General features: G+C 39.4%; 1 protein-coding gene across 9 annotated transcripts in view; it reads right to left on the bottom strand.

The window, feature by feature from the left end:
• Window positions 1–23,552, bottom strand: part of LOC309855557 (neuroligin-4, X-linked) — a 297,214-nt gene that overhangs the window by 110,715 nt on the left and 162,947 nt on the right. For 8 of the 9 annotated variants that reach the window (XM_082715937.1, XM_082715944.1, XM_082715939.1 and 5 more), the window contains one exon: window positions 8,124–8,276. In XM_082715937.1, coding sequence (XP_082572063.1) covers window positions 8,124–8,276 — 153 coding nt within the window. Of the gene's footprint in view, window positions 1–8,123; window positions 8,277–11,579; window positions 11,597–23,552 lie in introns of those variants that run through there. The other variant, XM_082715945.1, reaches the window with a different exon arrangement.

Here is a 23,552-nt window from a genome sequence, read left to right as displayed (position 1 = left end):
AATAAACAATAGCTAATATCCAAAAAAATGCCCATCAAAAGATGGATGGATACCCCAAACGCGTAACAGCCATACAGTGAATTATTCTTTGGCATTAAGACATGACAAAGTCCTGACACGTTACAAGCTATGACATGCATGAACACTGAAGACATTCTGCCCCGTGGAAGGAGTCAGATGTGGAGACCACACGGTGTGTGACTCCATTTAACAGGAAAATGTCTAGGACAGGCAAAGGCATAGAGATGGGATATTAGGGATGGTCTAAGTCTTTGGGGGTTGGGAGGGATAGGTGCTGGGTTTGTTTTTGGGTGGGGGGTGATAATGTTCAAAACTTAGGTGGGGTTGGTAGTGATGCCTCTCTCTGAACATACAGAAGGCCACTGAATTGCATGCTTTAAAGGTGCATCTGGCCTAGAAAGTGCTTTAAAGAAAGGACACAGAGATGTTACAAGGGCAGACAAGACCAGTGGGTCATTTACAAGAAGATTAAGAAGATGAGGATGTGTGAGACCCATGAGAAGTGTTTGGAGGGCCCTTGGAAATCCTTACGATGTCTGAGTGGTTCTCCACAGCTCAGTTTTGAAGAAATACGATTGAAAAGAGGAAGTGGGTTAACGACAAGATGGGGGAATGAAACACACAGTAGAACTTTAAAAATCAAGAGCATGGAAAAACGAGGAGGAGTAAGAAAGTAGGTACCATTCGCCCAGGATGCTTTTTTGGGAAGATGGGACTACCGCACATCCTCTTCACGAAGAAGTACTGTAGAAAAGCATGAGTGATATTCCTAACGGAGGTCATTTGATGCTTAGGAGGGGCACAGACAGAGCAATGAGGGGGAAAGATATTCAAAGGTGCAGAATACAAAAGAGAGCAATGAGGTCATCTAAACCGTTATCAGGGTATTTTAGTACAGAGACAGAGGGTCACTTTGAAAGATGGGAATCATTCCTCTGTCCAAACTGGAAATATTACCTTATTGCAAAAACTGTTCTGTTGATTCTCGTACAAGTCTTAGTTATATCAGGTAGAACTGATGGTGTTCCTCTGGGAGATCAGGTCATACATCTGCCTATAACAAAATGTGTGTTTTTATAATGCATTTACACTACCCACCTGCTCATGGCTGAACCCATTTCATGGGACACAGCTTTCCCTCCATAACATCTGAACCTATAATAACAGCCATTGTACTGAATGCAGTGAAAGTCAGTGCGTATCATCCTGAATCAATAACAGAATCACCAGAGCCTTGCAATTGATTTACCTACAAAAGACTTTAGCTCTTGCACATCCAACACCAAAGGATGGTTGCATGGGAAGTTCTAAAATATATCCATTTTTTTTTTATAGTGGGCATTGCACACTTCATCCCAAATAGCTGCTCTCTTTCTAAATAAGGAATATACTACTTTAAGTGTTAGATGCAACATCCCCAATCAATAATATCACAATGTAACATTGTTGTACATGTAAAAATGTAATTTTATTTGAGAAATGCATTTATATTCCTATGTGCACAAGGTCGCTGCCATATCTCAGTGACATTTTATTCTCCCTAAGAAATTCCCCATGAATTTGCACCGTGCAACCACCTGACCTCAAACAACTCAAGACGACCGGCTGTTCATACACTTGGTGAGAAGAGAAATGAAGAAAACATGCAAAAGAAAAAAAGGGGGCTTGTCTTCATATTAATAATCTGAAGAGACTCTGGTCCAAATGCAAACGTTCCCAGGAAAGGACAGTTTTGAAGGTATAGCCCGTGTGATTACTAACTCAAGCTTAAATGATGCTCTCCAACTAGTTAACGGGAAATTTTGTATTAACCGATTCTCCAATTAGGTGTGTCCCAACATTATGATTTCCAAAAATGGCGATGCCCATACAAAGAAAATGTCCCCTTCCTTTAGGAAATTCTGAATCATTCATAAGGGATCAAGGAGATTCTCCACAGTGTGGCATAGGTGTGTCAAGGGTTTCACGCACTTGAGATTTAAAGTCTTGGGTTTTAACTTCTCCCCACCATGACTTTCTCCACCCCAAAAACATCATTTCATATCCCTGGGGATCTCCACTTGCTACAGACACGGATGTCTGTCGCCTCTGGACAGGAGAGAGCCTCTTTGCTTTGCTGTTCATGTCCACATATCCATGAAGGCACCTTCCCCATGACAGGGTCTTCACCCCAATGCATTGGTTTCCATGTTCCCAAGCTCCTCCGAAGTCCCAAACACAAGGATTTTAATCCTGAACGATGCCTCTTACTTGCTGAATACACGCAATCAATGCAGTGGGCATTTTCAGCCACCAGGAGGCAGAAGAGGAATGTCCAAGCCAAAGACCACCAAGGACAGAGCTAGACCATGAACCTCTCCATTCCTGGAGCTCACCTTCCACACCAGCAACAACAAAGACCAGATTAGGTGTTTCCAAGTGATTATTAAATGCACAGAAACCTACTGATGAAGAAGACGTTGGATGCAACACATTTTTGGCAAAAACATTTCTTTTTTTTTTTCTTTTGTGCAAGGCCAATGCTGTCTTGTGCAATGTATGCGTGTTAGGACTGATATCTGGAGAGTAGAACCCCCGTGTCACCTTCCAGCCCATCTTAGAGACCAGTGCAGCAGGGGAGACGCAGAGCTTGTTCTCAGAAGGGGCTGCTCCCCTTTGGGGCCCACCACACGGAGGATATTACCCTAACGGTTCCCATACTTTCCACCACCAACTTCCAAAATTCTGGTTTTGCACAGTTCCTCTTGCCTCTGGATCCCATTCCCTGCCATTTCTCCCATAGTCCTTGACTTCTCTACTACTGTTTACGTTTCCCTAAATGCAACACATCACCTCTCCGCTCTAGCCATTGAACTTTTAACTGCATTTTAAATGCAACTCTTGGGGCGCCTGAATGGCTCAGTGGGTTAAGCGACTGCCTTTGGCTCAGGTTATGATCTCAGGGTCCTGGGATGGAGCCCCATGTTGGGCTCCCTGCTCAGCGGGAAGTCTGTTTCTCCCTCTGTCTCTGCCTCCTCTCTTCTGTTCATGTTTGTTCCATCTAGGTTGAAATACATAAATAAAATCTTTAAAATAAAAGATAAGTAAAACAAGTGCAAAATAAAATAAAATCTTTAAAAGAGGAAAAATAAATTAAAAATAAAATAAAATAAGAAAAAATAAAATAAAAAAATTAAGAAAAATAAATAAATTTATTAAAAATTAAATAAGGGCAACCCTTCCCGTGGGAAATCACATTGGGGCAAACCTGCAAGGAAGCGTAATGAGAGTTAGGAGGGTAATGTTAAGACGGGCAGATCCTTGAAGGAGGAAATTGTGTTTTTCCTTGTATCTATGCAGTTACATGAAACTCTTGTTTTGATCAATAAGATGGGTTCCCTTTGCAGTTGAAAAAAAAATCCTTAATAAGACATAGAAACAATGACAAGACAACAAAGCGTCTAAACAATAAAGCACGGCCATTGGCAAATAGCCAGCAACATCTTTAACTTCCAAAGAAAGAGGGACGGACAGATGGTCTGCAGAGCACCTTGACGGTCTGTGTGCATAAAGTTATCATAGGGACCCACCAGGCTATTGTGGAGGCAAAATGTTCACACATGATGTACACAATGTGCAATTCACATCATAGCTATTTACAGGAATTGGTGAGTCCTGTATCCCAATGATTCCCAGACTCCTTTTATGGAATCTGACATGGAACACCAACATACCAAGTGCATTAGAGCAAGACTTTGACCGACCTCAAAGAGCCATCTCCAAATGCCGCCGCCCACCCTTGATGTCAGATAGAAACCAAGACCCCACCAAGGAGACCAGAACTGCAAAAGGGAACACACCATTGCAATATGCATATGGTTTTCAACGCCGTGTGAATTTTAATCCCTTTTTCCTTTGCCAGTAGACCACCTTTATTTCCAACCATCTCTGTGTCCTAGTCAAAGTCATGGCGTCACCGCACCTAAGCGAACGTATGCCATTACTGGCCCTAAAGACAACTTCATACCCCCTACAGAACCTGCCCTGAGACAGAAATTTCAGAATAGCTACTGGCACCTGAAGAAACAAGCGGGGGTCTCTGGTACTTTCTTTTTGAATCCTGGAAAAAAGTCAGTTATATAAATCCATGGGCAACATTTTCTATTGCTGTCACTGGAACACCTTGATAATGAATGACCGAATGGTAACCCACCAGGAGGCGTCCCGATCACCTCCTGGCTTTTGTTTCTTTGTAAGTACAGTAAGCAAACCCCCCGCAAGGAGGTTTGCAAGCAGTAAGTGAACGGCTCCAGCCACCCAGGGCCGTCCACACCGCAGGCTCTCCCGGAGTTTGCTGCCGATGCAGAGTGGTCGGAACGTTCTGAAGCAAAAATCATTGAAAGCATGCAAGAGGCATGACACGGCAGGGTAACCAACAAGGTCGTAAGTCTGTGGGAGGTAAACTGAAGCAGATATGTGGATGGAGGGAGAATTCACCCACTCAAGATGTAACGGCAAATGGAAGACAATGAAGGAAAAGAGAAGCAAGAGGCATCTATAGATAAATTCCAGATACTTCTATCCGAAAGCATGAGAGAGGAGATTTCTCTTTTCTACTGAAGATCTTTGGACACTTGTCATTTAAATAAATAAATAAATAAATAAGAGGTCGATTGGATAGAACTCAAGAGTTGGATACCTACGCCTTCCCAGTGACCAAAGTGTACAGAAGAACCAAGAGGAAATATGTTTATAAAAGATCAGCTTCGTTGAAAATAAATGGAACATCAGCTCGATCCCTAGGCTTGATGTAGGCATAATTAATTATTTTATAGCTATGAGGGTACATCACAGCTAGACTGGGATGATCCTGGTTTATGAACCGCACGTTCACCGCTCTCAACCATCCCAGACGAGCCGGTCAGTTGTAGGGTTGATGACCAGCAGGACTGTGTCACACGGTTCTGATTAAAGAAAACATTCCTATTTCAAAAAGCAAGTGTGTTGCCTCCTGTTTCTAAGACAAGGGTCTTATAATCATCATTACTTTTCTTTTGATTAAGGCTCAGTTTAGAAGATGGTATTTTGCAGTTATTAGCGATTACAAATCTGGGCATTTGCCTCTGCTTCTGGGGGTGAACAATGATATTCATAGGGTGTCCAGTCATGTTAATAAGAATGAAAATTACAAAGGGATGCAGTGTCCTGGGTGCTGGGTGTAGGCTGTGAAACTGCCCACAATCACCTTGCAAGGCAGAGAACACTACAACGTTCTACAGAAATTCTGATGAAATTTGCTGCCTTTCTGAAGATCACAGCTCAGACTTCTGAGTGAAGTCTGAGCTCACTTCTGCCTCATTCTGAAATCTATGTTAACTCCATGCACCAGCCCCTGCTTGTACCCCAGAACTCCTCTTGTTTGAACCCTCTCTTTGGGGTGGGAAAACAGCATTAGTTACACCATAAAAAATAATGGTATCCAACAGCATCTTTCCATTTCTTCGACAGGAAAAGAGCATTTATGCACTAACGATGTTTTAAAGAAGAAACACAATATTTCAACATTCTGCTCAAAACATATCGACTCATCTCAAAAGCACTAATTAGGACGTCCGTCACCACGTGGGTTGAGCGGTCTTATTTGATCATCGTTTTAAATATCTGGATCCCCGTAGTTTAAAAATAATTCTCAAGACTGAAAAGAGGGACTTCCTTAAAGCTAACGTGTGTGCCGGGGACAGTTTTCAAGACGATCAGAGCTCTAGCGGGATCCGTGTGATGGAGATCAACTAAGTCACATTTAAGAATCTCTACGGCCCGTGTATAATCAGCAAAGTTGGCACACTTCACCCCAGCAAATAAAAGGGCGTCTGTGGTGTTCTTAGGGCCTCCACAGTAGCTCATTCGTGGAATGTAAATAGACTGGCATAGAAATTCTAAATTGATTCTTTGATTTCTCAGTCACCCATTACAGCTCTGTTATGTACCGTGATTTCTTTCTTTCTTTTTTTTTTTTTTTTTAACCCTCCGTTGCCAAATTTTTCAATGGGAAAGATTCAAATTTCGAAAGATTTCAAATTTGAAAAAAAATGTCAAAAGATTTCAAATTCGAAAAAACTTCAAATTTTTCAATGGGAAAGATGCTAAAAGCAAACTCCTTTTCTTAAATTATATATATATGTGTGTATATATATACATATATATATAATTCATATGCATAATCCCTATAGCATTTTCTTAAATTATATATATATATATATATGTATACATGTACATATATTTATTTATGTGTTTGTGTGTGTGGGTGTGTTTGTGTGACTCACCCTCATAGCATTTTCCAGATCTGCACATTATTTTACAAACTGGCCCAACTCATCAGAGATCTTCATGTCAAGATGCATACTACAGCTTGGCTTGACATGGGGAAAATCAATTTCCCTTGAAATCTAACCTTTTAAGGGAACATCACCACATCACGCAGGCAAGAGAACATTTTGGTACTGCAAGTAGCAAGAACTTGTGCAACATCCGTTGTTTCATTCAGAAAACAGACCCCGGCGCTCCTCCTTGGTGGGATGATATTACACGGGGCCCCACACACTGCCCTCTTTGAAAAGGCTCTGCTCACGGCTCCAACGCTGTTGTTTCCTCTCTCCACCTCTTTGTTAGAATGGACCCTTTTGTTAAAGATCAAGAAACACGATTTCCTGTTGCAAGCACTAGTAGCCAGAGGGGCTAGCCAGAAGCTGCTGGAAAAGACACACACACACAGACACACACACACACACACACAATCAGTGCTACATGAGATTAACTAAAATGATTCTACCAAGATCTGGCTCATAAGACCTCTGAAAAAAGAAGAAATAAAATCACAAAATGTGTGGACTCTTGAAGCTAATGCTTTTTATTTCCTTTAAAGGAAACAAAACAAAACAAAACACACAAAAAAACAACAACAAGGAGGAATTTCGAAGGCTTTCTCCATGCTCCAAAAGGCACAACTTTGCAAAACATCTGTGGGCGACTTGTATTTCTAAATTAGAAATGCAATTCTACCCGTCACCCCGCTCCAGGGGTCTGCAACAGGTGAATATTCCACATGTAAATGAAAAATAAAAAATGTTCAAAATAAAATTAAAACATCAAGGCGAAAACAAAATACTCTTGCTAATTTTGCCCATTTGGAGAGAATGTTCTCATCTGTAATTTTTGTTTCAAAAGCTTCACTGTGTCCTTTTTTTTTTATTATTTTACTGTAAACCACACTGCACTGTGATATCCACGTTTCTCTCTGTAGAATCACACTGCGAAAGACTCAATTTCCAACACCACGTTTATGTACTGTTGTCTTGAAAACATTTTTACCCACCCCTAGGAATATCAGTCATAAAACATACAACAAGCAGACAAAATTGCCAAAGAATGTAAATCTGAAAATATCACCCCCTACCAAATACATATTTTTTCTAAGCTCTCCACTGGGGAAAAATGAAGGAAGCATCAGAAAATGGAAAGCTACCTACCCTGCTGAATTTCCATGAACATAGCCAGTGTCCTTTTATGGTAAATCATAAACTATTGCAAAAATTCAACCAAGAGCTGAGCTCCATTGTGTGCAAAAACAACGGTCCTTGTGACCTCACAGCAGGGGCCCAACACACACAGAAGATAATCAGTTAAGGAATTAGGTGACAAGTTTTCCAACATAGGAGAAGCTAAGTAACACACCTACGTAACCACAGAAGAAAGTCCATGTCTACGGCCATCACCACCTGTTACCAAAGGCTCACCATCCACAAAGGTGTCCACTCTACAGAGCTGCGTGGCTTCCGTGGTATTCTCACAACCCAATGAAAGAAGAGCACCTTTTACTTTGGCGACCTTGGAGCCTGCCATTGTCTGAGGAAGGACAGACAATGTAGTTCAAGAGTTCAACAACACCAAGCTAAAAAGGCAGACCGAGCTACAAACATTTCTTGCACCGTCCAGGAAGCACAGAGAAGTAGACCTTCATATACATCAGAGGAACATGGTTCTAACCAGTCAGTCCCCACACAACGGAAAGCAGTGCCCGTCTGTCACCGCGTCTGTCACGGCCTTGACACAACGCAATCACTTACCTAGAATGCCCAGCCGGTAGTTAATGGTTATCACGATGACATTGCCGTAGCTTGCCAGAACGCTCCCATCTATCATATTGCCGGTGCCCTCCATGTAAGACCCGCCGTGGATATAGACCATGACCGGCTTCTTACTGTTCTGATCATGGATGTCTGGAAAAAAAGCCAAGTAAGGAAACACAATAAAAAATCACACTGATTAATGGAGGCTCGAAACAAGGGACATGGATTACTTTTTCCTATTTTGGCTGGAATCAACCAGGTGTGTATTTTTGAGTTACAGACACATTCATAAGATTGCCTAAGAAAAGTGGTCAATGGGATGATATTTTCTAGTCCTAGGAATGGTACTTTGAGAAGCACACAGACATTTGACGTCATATGAGTGCATCTGTCCATTGCTCTGTATATGTAAAACACTGAAATATAGAGAACTTAGATGAAATACTTATTTCCTGAACAGGGCTCAAGTCCTAAAAGCTGACTTATCGAGGAAACACCTGGCATGATGTTTTCAGCTGCGAAGTAAGTGTGAAATCAACTTAAAAATGATCATTGATCTTTACGATGACTGCCCTCTTTATTCAAAGGTGAGCTTACAGGATCATTTTCAACTTCACAATGAGCACACGAGACTAGCTGTGAGATTTCGATGCTCAATACGGGACAGAGGATGATGAAAACCAAAGAAAGGGCGAAAAACTATCAACAGAACAGAAATGAGGACCACTGAAAACAGAGCAAAACAAGATGCCCAAGCAAATGTGTTTGTTCTCATTTACTGGCTGCAGGCACAGCTCAACACATTTAACACGAAAGCCACGTAATAAAAACAACACAAGACTCCCGCCTCAAGATGGAATTTGTGAAATGTTACATATTTTCACAGAAGACTAGACACTCTCATTGTGATGTGCTACCAGTGGGTACCCTTGGTCATACCTTTGTTCCTTTACTGAGCAGTGATGTAAAAACTATGTTTTGCACTGGTCTGTGAGAACAGAAATTCAGAGACCCTGTGTCCATTTGTGGAAACCACTTTCTAAAAAGGTATTGATCACATAACCTGTTTAATCAGTCCTTATGCTTATATTGAATGTTTTGGAAGACTGACCTCAACAATATTTATTTCTGAATCTCTATGTATTTATAGCGATATATACACATAGGTGTGTGTCAATATTTAAATACCTACATGCTATCAAAAGAAACTCAAATATACCCATATACATTTATTTTCACCTTTTTATCAATCAAGGTTTTTTTTTTTTTCTTCTCTCCTAATTCACCAAGACGCTTGTGAAATATCAGAAAGGAGTTTTAAGGAAATGAACCACTATCATTTAGATGGTGGCTGCTAATAAAATGAATTATGATCCCAATGTCAAAATGAGTTCATTGGCTGCCACACTAAGGGCAAGCAGAAGGCTCACAGTCAAGTACAGGAAAGAGTATCATGGCCCCGTGTTTCTGCAGATACTTATTCTCTCAAATAAAATTCAAATATAGAATAAAAGTCCCTTATTCATCATGTAGGCATCATGTGCTATGTGGAATTTTGAAAGACACAGCTTTCTGGAAAGGTGTGCTCTTCTTCATGACTTATTCCTCTCTCTCTCTGGATCCTGATTTAGTGGATTTTCTGTCATTTCTTTTTTCAGTACATGCTGTTGGCTACTCCACTGTGGAAAAGGATTAAGTAGGGATTTTGAGGACTATCTGAAGGGGTTTCCCTGGAAAAAATGCTAAGCTAGTATCTCTGAACTTTCCAAACATATAGCACAAGATTTTCATGAACTTGAGGGAGGAATAACAAGATGTCCTCTTAATACAAAGTAAAAAAAGAAAAGAAAAGAAAAATCACAAGTGATTGCTTTCAGTGAAAATTAGGGAGGATTTTATGGTAAGGAAGTTGCATTTCAAGCATTGGGAAAACAGGTCCTAAGTATCAAATAGAAATGCACTAAAAAGAAATACAGAACAAGAGGCAAATTATCCTCCTGGCTGGTGCAACAGAACAAAGAAAAGGCTTGGGGTTCAGTTAATACATTTTTTTTCTTCTTTTTATGTGATCTGATGGAGTACTTTTTAAATTTTGTTTTGTTTTGTTTTAATACATTTGTGAATTCTGTTAAAACTGCAGGCATTCCAAGGCCGTCTGCAAAGCAGATGAAGGCTGGCGGAGTCAGTGAAAGGTATGCTACCCTAAGGCCATCACAAAGGATCCTGCAGACGGACATCTGATGTATGGAAAGCCTTGTGAACACAGGGGAATGACAACAGCAGTAAAATAATAACAAAGTGAAGAGAAGCAGGCATGAAAGCAACATCGGCCAAACTTCTTGGACTGCAGTTGATTTAGAAAAGAGGTCAAAGACAGCAGCGCAAGCTATTGCTGAGAGGTTGCTGCCTGGCGGCGAGAACTCACCAGCCTCTTCCCTGCTTTACGTTGCCTGTCAGCCCCAAACCTGAACGTCCTTCAAGGGCCTTTGTCCTCTAAAGAAAATAAATGGAAGTCCGTGCATTTCGCTCCTTGGATGGGAGTTACATACTTCTTACCCATCATACGGAGCCTGCACAGGAACATGGCTGGGCCTTTTCATTTCTTTGAAACCACTGATTCTGCTGAAAACATAGAAATACCTTGTGGTTCCTTCTCGCTTAAAGGCCACTACCTTCCATATTGTCAAAAACATGAATTTACTTCTGGTGGCGAGTCTATCACGTAACATGGGATCCTTCACAAAGCAACTTTCCATAGCAACCAAACATGTGAGGGGGGTGAATGGTGAAAAAAAGAGCTGCTAAACAGCAGCCCTCAGAGAAACAACATCTCATTAAAATACTTTTTCATGTATTTCACTGTGAGCCAGAGAAGATTCTTTGAAGCCTATTTTTAAATCCATATATTTTTTTAAAAAAGAAAAAAAAATAAAAAGAAACCAACAAAAGCTCAAATGCCAGACACCCAAAAAGTTGTACAAAGGTGTCTCTCAGAGTTTGGCAGCTTGGAGACAGAATTAAGAAGACCAAAGGTCCAAAATACAATATAACTTAAAAAATAACCTTTGGAAGGAAGAAAAGAACATATACATGCATGTTAGGCATGTTCTAAAATTTCATTTTCTCTTCTTACGGCCAAGCCAAAAAAAAAAAAAAAAAGAAGGAAAAAGAAAAAGAAAAAGATGGGCTTCCTTGTAAATAACATTTTTTTAAAATTCACTTCATATTTAGAAATATTTATACTTCTCACAGGTGGTTTGCATTCATGTACAGGGTCCTTGGGACTAAAAGGGACAGTGGTTTCCAAGCAAGAAGAAAATAAAGAAGCACACAGAAGTGTACTTGTTTCAGAGAAGGGGAGGAAAAAGGGACTGAAATTAAAAAAAAAGAAAAAAATAGAGAGAGAGATTAAAACCATGCATCAGGGTCGAGCTTTGAAAAAACAAAAAATACCTTCATCTTCACCACGGTCATTACTGGTTATATCATCTGCGTTTTTCTTTGTGTTGGCTCCTGGGTCATATTGAGAAGGAAAATAAAGGGAAAAAAGAGAATTCAAAAACAACAGGTTTGCAAAAAAATCAGAAGAGAGAGCGATACTACCCAGTAAAAGAAAAAAAATATGTCACACAAAAAGTTGAAAGTTGTTACATTTGGATTTCAAAAAAATGAGATAGGGCAATGCAAAATGCATAAAAACATAAAGATGTCAAAAAGAACAAATTCAAAATGTTACTTGCAAAAAATGTGCTCTATCCTGTGAAAATGCAGTTTGGGGGTTAAAATGATAAAACTGCAAAAAAAAAAAAAAAACAGAGCTAATGTGAGTTTGAAAAAAAAAACAGAAAATTAAATTATTAAAAAGGATTTCCCACATTCTTAAAAGAAATGCATATGAAGTATCCAATGTTCCTCTAATTTTAATATGTGACAATCTACATAAATTCATGAAATGTCACCAGTACACTTTTATTAGGACATTCCATAACGTAAGAGAAAACACATTTATGTAATAAACACGGAAGGACTTTCAATAAAATACTGAAAATTGGCATTCATTTCATGCAGAAGAACTTAAAACAGAGCATTTCAAATCCAAATCAGAAATGTCAGTTTGTTAGTTAGTGTAAATCAGGACAGTCACCTCGCCCCAGTGATTAGCGAGCTATTACCCAGTCCTGGTTCCCACTTAGTATAAAACGAAAACAACAACACAGCTGCCATTTTCAATAAAGTTTTCTTAAGACAAGAGAAAACATTAAACATCACATTCTCTGTGTTTGAAACACTTATTAAATATTACTTTGGTGTCAATGCTCATTGAATTTAACATAAATAAATAAAATCACCTACCTTGATGATCTGGAACATAAGTTACCCTAAGAATCTCCAGGGAAACAAAATATGGAGCAATGGGAGTATCCGCTCAACTACTCCCCAAAATACTCTCTTATACATTCTGTACATAGTGTGCCATTTTGGGTTTTCCTATTCTCAAGATACAACATGCTAAAACATTTCATATTGCTTGAATTGTTCGGTAAATTAGTTCAATTCTCTTCTTTTTATAGACAGACATGGCCCTGGGGCAATGCATATCCCAGATCCAGTAACTTCAAAAGTGCCTGAATGACATTCTTCTAGAAGTTCTGCTTCACTCAAAGAAAGTCATCGTGTTTCAAAACCAAGATCTGAAGTTGTTGTTTTTGTAGGTCAGTTATGGATTGCTTATTGTCCATTTTATATGGTTCAACAGTTCTTAGCTCACAGACCTTGGTGGTTGGGTGGGACATCTGATTTGCTGATTTTTGAGGCTTAACTATTCCTGCTATTCATAATTTCAAGCATCTAATATAAGGTCATTGAGTTGCCTGGGACCCCTTGGAACTCCAAGCTACCAGTAATTCAGCCTCATCTACCTAGAAGTACATTTTTGTTGGAACCCACCTGTTCTCCTTACAACACATTCATTTCTAATTCCGTAGAAAGTATCATGACCTCAATATGTCAATGTCTTAAGAGTCATTAGCTTGATATCAAATTTATTTATACCCAACAATCCTACTGCATTGAACTATCTAAAAGAGAAAATGTTTTAAAAAAATCAAATGAGGTTGAGGGTCTTTGGGGTTGTTTTTGCCAGAGTTCATCAGGACAGAACCTATCTTAAAGCGAATTCATGGACTTGAATTTAGGATGAAATTGTGACCTTAAAAAGGGATGCCTTTCCTGAAGTAGACTACATGAATGATACACAAACAAGTTCTCTCATTTCTGGAAAAAATAAAAAAAAAATCTGGGCACCTGGGTGGCTCAGTTGGTTAAGTGGCTGCCTTCGGCTCAGGTCATGATCCCAGAGTCCTGAAATCGAATCCTGCATTGGGCTCCCAACTCTGCGGAGAGCCTGCTTCTCCCTCTCCCTCTGCCTGCCTCTGCCTACTTGTGCTCTCTCTCTCTCTGTCAAATAAATAAATAAAATATATTTTTTTAAAAATTCCTTTCATCCATGGAAGAAGACTTTATATAAGCTTCTACAGAAACAGGTCACTAATGTCATTTAAAAAGAAAAAAAAAATTTGGCTAGAAAAAAATCAAGTTGTCATCACAAAAGTCACAGGAGTGAGAATGTGCTGATTCAGCAGATTCTTTCCAACAAAGTGTGTTCAAGTTTGACTCCCTCTTGTAACACAGTGTCCAGAACACACACACTCAACATGGGGAAGGCATTCTTTTACGAAGACCCCATACCAACACGTGACCCTCCCCAGGAGCCCATTCCTATAATCCTTGTTTGGAGTCTCTTTTCTCTTCCATGTTGTGTGCTGTGTCCTGGACTTAGCCCAAAGGCCATTCTGCAACCCAGCTGTCAGGGAAGTGAAATGCCAGAACATTCTCCTAAGACCCACCTCTCCGTGCCCCCAGGCTCACCGTCAGGGTGCAAAATGAGAGTGATATGAAATCCATCTCGGGCAGGATGAGAAGCAGTGCTCAGGGAACCATCCCCAACAAAAAGAGCCAAGTTCTGAAGATTAGTGATGCTTTCACAATTTCCATGACGGAGTTCCATCAAGAATAAAGTAGCAGTCTGGGATAACCTGCTGCCTCTTGGATTCCCTACCAAATTTCTGTTACCCAAAGCGTGACTTCTAAGAGCCTTACTGATGTATGGTTTACATACCATAAAACCAACTCATCAAAGCATAACATTTGATGGCTTTTTTATGGAGTTGTACAACCACCGGCTTCATCCAACTTTAGATCATTTCCATCAACCCGAAAAAGACCGTGTCCAACTGAAGGTTCCATGTTGCTATGCCCAGTGTCAATAATCTACTTTCTGTCGTTCTAGATTTGCCCTTTTGGGGTGTTTTGTATGAAAGATTTCATATCCTATGTCGCCTTTTGTGTCTGCTTTCTTTCTGTGAGCGTCATGTTTCCAAAGCCATGCATGCTATAGCAGGGGTCATTCTTTTGTAGGAGTAAGTAGTACTCCACCGTATGGACACAACAAATTTTGTTTCTCCGTTCAGCAGTTGGTGGACTTTTGGACCAGCTTCGCTTATCAGCTATTAGGAATAATGCTGCTTTAAACACTTGGGGGACAGTATTTTTGTTGGGATGTATGTTTCCCTGGTTTCTGTCTTGATATCTAGACATGGAATTGCTATCTTATAGGGCAAATTCATGTTTAAGGTTTTAAGAATCTGCCAAACTATGTTCCAAATTCGCTGCATTGTGGTGCATTTCCATGAGCCTGTATAGGGGGTTCCAGTTTCTACATTCTGGAGGCAAGCTGTGTTATTATCGGTTTGGTGATAGTCATCTTAAAGGCTGCGAAACAGGGTCTCCTTGTGGTTTTAATCTGCAGCTTGCTCATGAGGTAGCGATGTCCAGCATCTTTTCAGGTACCATCTTCTTTGGTGGGATGTCTGCTTGAATATTTTGCCCATCTTTAAAATTGGGTTCTCTGTCCCTTATTATTAGATTTTAAGTGTTCTTTCTATTTTTCAGTTGCAAGTCTTTCCCCACAAATACGACTTACAAATCTTTTCTCTCAGTCTGGGACCTCTCCTTTGGTTTTCTCAGTGGCACCTTTTGAAGTACAAAAGTTTAATTTTGACGAGGTCGACTTTATCAATTTTCTTCCAGTGCTTGTGCTTTTCATACCTAAGAAATCCTTCCTCAACACGAGACCCTGAAGATTTTCTCTTATGGGGTTTCCTACACATTTAAGAGTTGTAGTTCTACACCTTTTAATTATTTGAGTTACATGCAGTGTATATGAGAGTAGGGTGGAAATTCATTGTTAGTATATAAGTATTCCATGGTTTCAGCACCATTTACTGCAAGACTAACTTCTCTCTCGTTAAACTGTTGAGATAACATTGCTGGAAGCTAGCTGACTCTAAATGGAGGACTGAATTTATTTCTGGACTCATTTAAGGAGATCCCTTCTGCATTTCTATCCACAAGAACCCCCACATTTCTTGATGACTATACCTTTCAAATATGCTTTAAAACGGGGCAGGAGAAACTCTCCAACTTTCTCTGGCTTTTTCAAGATAGTTTCCTTATTCTAGATCCTTTGCCTTTCTACACAAATTTTCAAATGATCTTGTCAACTAAAGAAAAAAAAAAATCCCCCAGAGATCTTGACAGAAATTGTTTGCCCAACCACAATTTTGAATTAATTGTAGATAGCAGAGTATGACCCAGAAACATAATTACATATCACCTTTAATGCACTACGTGTATTTGATTTTTCACCCTTTTGTTCTTTTTAAATAAGCCATTGCTGTATTTTTTTCCTCACAAATATAGCTAATTAAATGACCTCAACACCAACAGAGTTCTCTTAAATATCGAATTTAGTTAGAATCATGAACTATGGGGAAAAGGTTCTGCTGGAATTTATTCCAGAGTAAACCCATCTTGTGCATGCCAAGAAAGAGATTTCAAAACCCATACACACCATGAGTTCCTTCCTCCCTCTCCACATGTACACCTTCCCTGAAATGCCAGAAAAATATTCCTTTACACCTAATCATTAGCCTCTCTATCAAACCTCTGTGGGGAAGTAGCTCTAAGTTTTAAAGAGAATATTTAAGCAACTTCAAACAAATATATAACTGTTCCATTATTAAAATTTAAGTGATTTTATAAGTAAAATATCTCAATGTCCCTGGTCCCGAAGGATGTGCATCATTTTTTTATACCTGTTCTTCTCATGTTCCTTTTTTTGTGCTATAACTTCAACATTTTCTAAAGTAAAACTACTAAAATGAGTACTTTCTATCCTAAATGGAAGAGAAATACTTTGTAAAGAATTCAGAAAAGGCAGAGCACAGTAAAGAGGAAGATGAAAATCCTCTAGATGCTGCTGTTAACATTTTGAGGCAAGAAAGTAATTTCCCATTTCCTCTTTTTAACTATCCATTAACTTTGTTGTCACTTATGTAGGCAAATCATCAAACACAGAAATCAGATACTGTGAGGCGGTCACATTATTTATGCAAGAATAGACAGAAGGGATAGAACCTAGAAAACCTTTAGGATTATCACTCCTGGCATGAGATATTGTCCTGAAAATGTATTTACTGGTTCAAATTTTTTTTCTTTTCTTTTTTTTTTTTTTTTTGTCTCTTAAGAGAGCAAATTCCAAGAGCAACTGAGCCTTGTTTTCCTAAATACAGAAAGAGTGTGTCGTTGCTAAATGCATTACTTACATTACAGAGGAAGCTGTGTAATGGGTTATGGGGGAAATAAATGCTTTCCTGGCCATCACAGATGGGTGTGTGATTGATTAGTTTGTCACTCACCCCCCTCAGAGGAATACTTTTTTCATCTTCTAATTCAATAATGGGTTCATTTCACCAGTAAGCTGAACAGGACCCGCCCATAACAAACGGCCCATGCCTCATGACTTAATTTACTGGTGAACCCATTTCTTCTGCAGACAGGTATTAACATGTTAAATATGGTAGCCTTGAACACCACTGGCCATACCCAGAATAAATACTCCACACATCAACGTTAACATGTTGTAACATTGACTTGAATGGGATTAACTCAGTGAATCTGAAACAACATGAAACAATTAGTCTTTGGGCTTCATGAAAAGCCATGTGGACTTTAGACAATGGTCTACCTACAGAAAAATCACATTCTGCATTTGAAGGACTCACCATGCATGATCTAGGCTTCATTTTTTTTTTTAATTTTTCTGAAATCAAAACATCTGAACAAGATGAGCTCTCATTCCATGAAAATGTGGGCAAGACTGGAAATCCTGTCAGATACAGCCTTCAAGAAGAGGCTTCCCCACACCAGCATTTGGAATCCCTCCTTGTTACATGCCATGGCTACGTTGGGCAGGAAGGTCTACCCTGGGAACTGAAGGGCATCTACTATTAATGTGGAGGGAGGGTTTCTGGTGATCCAAAACCCTTAGGAAAGAGAACATGTGAAATGGAGAGCATGAAAATGGATTTCTTTGAACTCATCAGGAGAGTTGTCCTTTGAAAAACCTTTGGAAAGGCATCCCAAAATCTGAAGACTTCAGCTCCACGACACACGAAGGGGTATGGGAATGTGAGTTCCATACTGTGGTCTGGAGGTCAAGAACCTATGATTCACCCTACAGATATTTATTATGCGATTCAGATGTTCTTGATGTCCTCCTAATTATTGTGAATTTCACTACAGCAAAATATTATCTTGGGTTGTTCCTTCAGGAAAATTGAAGTCATGTGTTTGTGACTGCAGTAAAGGCAAAGACTAATTCTTCATTTTCTACCTGTTTCAAAATGTCTCATTTCAATAATGGAAATAATAGGAGGGTTTTTTTTTTTTAAATTCTTTTGGTATGTTTTCTTCTTTTTGTCTGACTGGCTTGGGAAGACATATTGAGAGAAATATCAATAATATTTTTTTTTCTTTCTTTCAGAATTAGGAAGAATTGTTTTCACCATTTCTGTGGTAGAAAATCAAACTCAGTCTAAAAATATATAGGTCTGTTATATATGTTTGTGTTTTTTATTAAAATCTCAAAGCACTGCATGGCCATACTTGAGCATTTTTTGTTGTGAATTTGGTTATTGAAATGTTTCTGTTCTTAGGAATAAAAGACAAATCCTATTAGATTTGAGTCTCTCCTTTTTATTAGAAGGTTCAGTTGATAGAATATATTACCTCCTCATACCATTTCCAAGAGCTTGAGATTAAATCACAGTGCATTTAAAACTTACAACAAATTTAATATTGGCTTATGCTCCATGCTTTTTCTGCACCTGCATTTAGAAAACTCATGTTGAAAATGAAATTGGCTTTTATTTTCCTGAGATTGCTCCAGAAATGCTGTATTTAAAAAATGATAAACCACGGTAGGTGTGTATGTAGGTATGTTAGTATATATATAATTACATATATTCATTCTCCATGCCAAGAGATTCTGGAAGATCTTGAGTTCTTTGGCATGGTTTTAACTCTAATAAAAGGTTCCTTTACTAGTCAGAACATAGATGTCAGTGATGGGATACATCTCTATGCCAGGAAATTTGGGTTGTGGGCCAGGAATTAGAGGGAGCTGGAACATTTGTCTTCTTGTCCCTTTGCTGTCGACATAGAGGAATAAACTGAGAACATCTCAGAGTGCTCAGTTGATGGGCCACGGTTCCTTGGTCTCTCTTTTCAAAGAGAAACTCAGGGATGTCATGAACCAAACAAGAGAAATGTCAAGCAGGAGTCACACTTAAGGGAAATGTCTCTCATGTCTTTTTCAGTGTGTTATGTTCCCTCGACACCTTCTGGATGAAGGACTTTGTGATTTGCTCAAAATATCCCATGCTCCTCTTACAGGAAAGTATTGTGACATCCCCAGCTGCTAACACACCAGTTTGGGCCAACAAAATGTGAATGGAAGAGCTGTACGACACTCACAAGCTGACACACTGTGAGGCATCTCATTTCTGCCATAGTTTTCCCCCTCCCTCTACGAACCAGACCAGCATGTCCCAGATGGAGATCACCTCCTTCAAAGTCTTGGTTTTGGAAAGAACAGGATCTAGAGAGCAACCAGTCATCCCCAAATGGACACAGATGTCATAAAAGGGAAAAAAAGCTTGGGTTGTTGTTGCAAGACTCTTTTGTTTAGCAGCACAACCGAGCCTAAGTTGACTGTTACAGCCATTTGCTTTTGTTCCATGAGGTACACATTCACACACACAACACACTCACATACATACATACTCAAGAGAGGCACACGGCCTCCTAAACATCCCAACATACACCTCGATCCAACAAACCATTTGAGACCACAGATGTCTCTGGCTCCCCAGTGTACTTGAAATTGGTAAGTCAACACCAACATGATAGTTTCCCCTTTGGGTACATGTCTGCCTTTACAGAAAATTACTCTTCTTTTGGGTACTTAGCACTAACTACTATGTGACTATACAGTGCTTAAAAAAAAAAAGAACATCAACAAAATTCACACCTACATATTTATGGTGATTAAGCCAAACACTATCATGAGTATACCGTAAAATAATTTAAGAGAAGGAAGGGGCCCCTTTTTTCTCTTAAGGTGGCTTAACTCAGTTAAGGGTTGACTCTTGATTTTGGCTCAGGTCATGATCTCAGGGTCATGAGACCCAGCTTGTGCTCAGCAGGGGGTCTGCTGGATATTCTCTCTCTCTCTCTGTCTACCCTTCCTCCACTCATGCTCTCTCTCTAAAAAATCCATAAAAATTAATGAAGATGAAGAAAAAAATAAACTCTTTACTTCAATCACCAGGGATTTCCTGAAGAAAGAGCTTAAAAGAATATACAGAAAAGTCACACCCAACTTCAAATCAGCTGGTTTTCTGCTAACACACGAATGTTGTTTTGCACAAAGCCATAAATATTGGCTCATATGGTTCCTGGAAGTAGTATTATTTTTCATGGTTCCCCATACATTTGCTACACTTTTCTACTTCCCATATTTTGCTCATGCAGCCGTTTCTTCCTAGCTTCTGAGACTATGATTGATCTAACCACCCCTCCCCAAACTTACTCTTTCCCTTTAACAGCCTTTGAACACCCACTCCAGGGGCCAACAACTCAAGGGCATGTCTCCCAGCTTCCACTCCTCAGAGCAGAACTTCTTTCTTTATTAATGTATCCTGCAGGGGCTGGGGCTGGGGGATTCCATTTGGGTATCAGAGAAGGGAAATATGGTTGATGTCTGCATTTTTTTGCTGCTTTTTTTTTTTTAAATAAACTTTTCAATTTAGAGAAAAAATTGTAAAGATAGAGACTTGCCCTATGCCTCACACTCAATTTCCTCTAGTATTAACATCAAACATGAGTCTGGTACATTTGTTATAATTAATGAGCCAATACCTACACGTTATAACTCACTAACGTCTGTAACTTATTCAGATTTTTGCAGTTTTTGTTTCATGTCCTTTTTTGGTCCACATTCCATTTCAGTCCTCATGGCTCCTTAAGCTCTTCTCAGCTCCAAGAGCTTCTCAGAGTTTCCTTGTTTTAGATGACCTTGACAGTTTAAGAGCTCCTCTCCAGAAATTTCATAGAATATCCCACAGTCAGGTGCTGTCTGGTTTTTCGTGATTCATGAGGCTGTGAAATTGGGGTGGGGGGCCACAGAGGTCAAGAGCCCTCCTGATCACATCCTATGAAGGGGACACACTTGTCACCTCAATCAACACTGCTGGTGTTGGTCTTAAACAGCTGGCTGAGGTGTGTTTGCCAGATTTCTGCACTGTAAAGTTATATGATCTCTGTCCCTCTCCATATCATACTCCTTGGAAGGAAGTCAACATGCACAGCCAAGCCTTAGGAGTAGAGGTTGAAGGAGACAATCTATGTACACTGAGAACATGGTCTGATACATGACAGGAGGGGATGAAGTTTGTAGGTCCAATCGAGAGTAATAATCAGCTGACCTTTTAATAAGGGAATGACCCAGAATTATCCAGATGGGCACAGTGTAATTAAAAGTGGATTCAGAGTCAATGGAAGATGGGGTCATCAACCAAATAATGCAGGTGTCCTCTACAATTGAAAAAGAAAGACAAGGAAGGCACTTTCCCTTAGATCCTCCAAAAGGAATGACATCTTATCAAAACCTTGATTCTAACCCTGTGAGATCCATTTGGTATTTTTGACCTCCAAAACTGTTGTTTTAAGCCACTAACAATGTGGTGATTGATTATAGCCGAAATAGTAAATTCATAAACCCTGTTTTATTTATTCATTTGGTCGTCTATGTCCATGTGAGGTTATGGATATTTATTTTATACTTTGAGTTCTAGGAAATCCGGCCCTTATTTTTTTTCTCAAATTGTTGAAGCACTGGCCATTACTTAGGTAATGCTCTAAATGTAAAATACTCCCTAGCTTTATTAAACACATCTTGATAATCTCCAATTTACCTTGATTTCAATATTATTATATATTTACATTAGCATTGTGTGACTTCAGAAAATAATACCTTGTGGTGATTGTAGAATGGAATTTCGATAGGATTTTCTTTAATACAACTGTTTAATCTCATAGCCTTAATGACTCTAAGCCAATCAATTCGTTCTATTATAAACCCATAAAGCATTTGCTTCAGGCCAAGATGTAAGCTTAATATCTCTCTAGGTGTTTACAGATTATGCTAAACGAGTTCCATTTTTAAAAGCATGTTATTTTGAGATCCACAGACAAAGTCACTACCAGCTTAATGATTTCATTTCTTTGGTAATTATATGCAATTTTAGGTATTTATGAAAATCTTTCCAGGTAATGTATTTTGGTTTATATTATTATTACTTTCAGTTTTAGAAATATGGAAGGATGAAATTCAGCTCAAAATACTTAATGGTAAAAAAAGAGTTAATAAGGAGGTGGTAAATAGTATTAACGTAATTTCAAATGCCAGAACTTCATGAACAAAACCTATTCTTGCTGCCAAGGTCTCCTGTACCCCCTGGTCTATATCTCAACCAGCATTCAAGATCTGGAGAAAACCTCTTCTTCTTTTGCAGGGTCCTCCTCTAAGAAATAACTTCCCACTATAGTGTCTAGATAGCTTCTCATGATGCAAAGTTCCCAATGGGAATACCCATAAAAACAAAGAAAAAGATGTGAACCTCAGAGGAAACCAAGAACAGCAGAAAACATAAGGCTACATCTGGTAGGTTTCTACTAACCCTACTAAGGAGCCTAAAAAGAGAGTTCCAACTTGCCCAAGGATCTCCTATGATACCACCACATTGGAAATTGTTCTATAAATATGATAGGAAATGAATCAGGGAACATTTGGGACCACCCTGAATGCAGCTGTGTATCACAAAGGAGAAGTGCCTGTCTATACAAACCAAAAAAAACTAAGAAATGCATTCCGATGTTGCCTGGCATTATTTCAGAAAATCTCTGCCTCCAACATCTCTAGGTATGTGTTCAAATTAGACAAAAGTTAAACCAGCCAAAACATACAGGTGAGAGAGTGGGTTAGTGCATGGAAATGGCCAGGAGGTATCTGCTGCAAAGGTAGACAATTCAGAAAAAGCCCTAGAAGCTCGATGTCACTTTCCACACACTCAGCTAGTTCAGAGTATTCAAGTGTCCACAAACACTTAGAGTAACTACTAATGAATTAATACTTAAAGTCAACTAACACTTGCTTCACGTCTTAGGAAGGGACAGTGCAGTCTGGAGGAGTACCCTGTTGGAAATGAAATTTGAGGATCAGCTCAATGAGTCAACAACTACAAAGGGTCTACATTGGTAAGGAGCCCCCAGACATGTATGCCGGCAGTCTGGGGCAGCCCTGTTGAGCGACAAGCACTCGTCAGACCACTGGCACAGGAAAGGATTGCTCACAGGTGCACCTGGTAGCAGATATCTTTGGTGGGTATACCCTGACTTGCCCAAAGATGAGGAAAGAGAAAAGAAGAAAAATTGTGTTTTTTATAGAGAATGCAATGGTATAGAACAAAAGATCACCACAGCCTTCAGAAGACTCTAAGGGAATACTTAGATAAACCACTAACTTTTTCTCATGGAGTAAAAGTAGGATGTAGTTTTTTCAGTGGAGAAACCTAAAAAGAGAACAGCCTGAGACCGGAAGAAGAGGACAACCAGGTCAAGGGAGATGGAGAGATGAAGGAAGTATATATAGAGAGAACTAAAATGCACACTCTTTGTAAGGAAAATGCATAAACCCAAGCGTGCCTTAGATCTGAATGTAGGTAAAGGTGCATGGAAAGACAATGCACCACAGTATTCAGGGGGAAACTAAGTGCACACTGCACCTTAGAACATCTAAGAACATCGGCACATTTGAACATCTTCATGTAAGGATACTTTGGAAGAGAACAACCATATCGAGAGAGGAACTTCAATAGAAAGAAACTCCATGATAAACCCCCG

The sequence above is a fragment of the Mustela nivalis genome (genome assembly GCF_964662115.1).
Source record: "Mustela nivalis genome assembly, chromosome: X".
Lineage (NCBI taxonomy): Eukaryota > Metazoa > Chordata > Mammalia > Carnivora > Mustelidae > Mustela > Mustela nivalis.
This window is presented reverse-complemented; position numbering and strand designations above follow the sequence as displayed.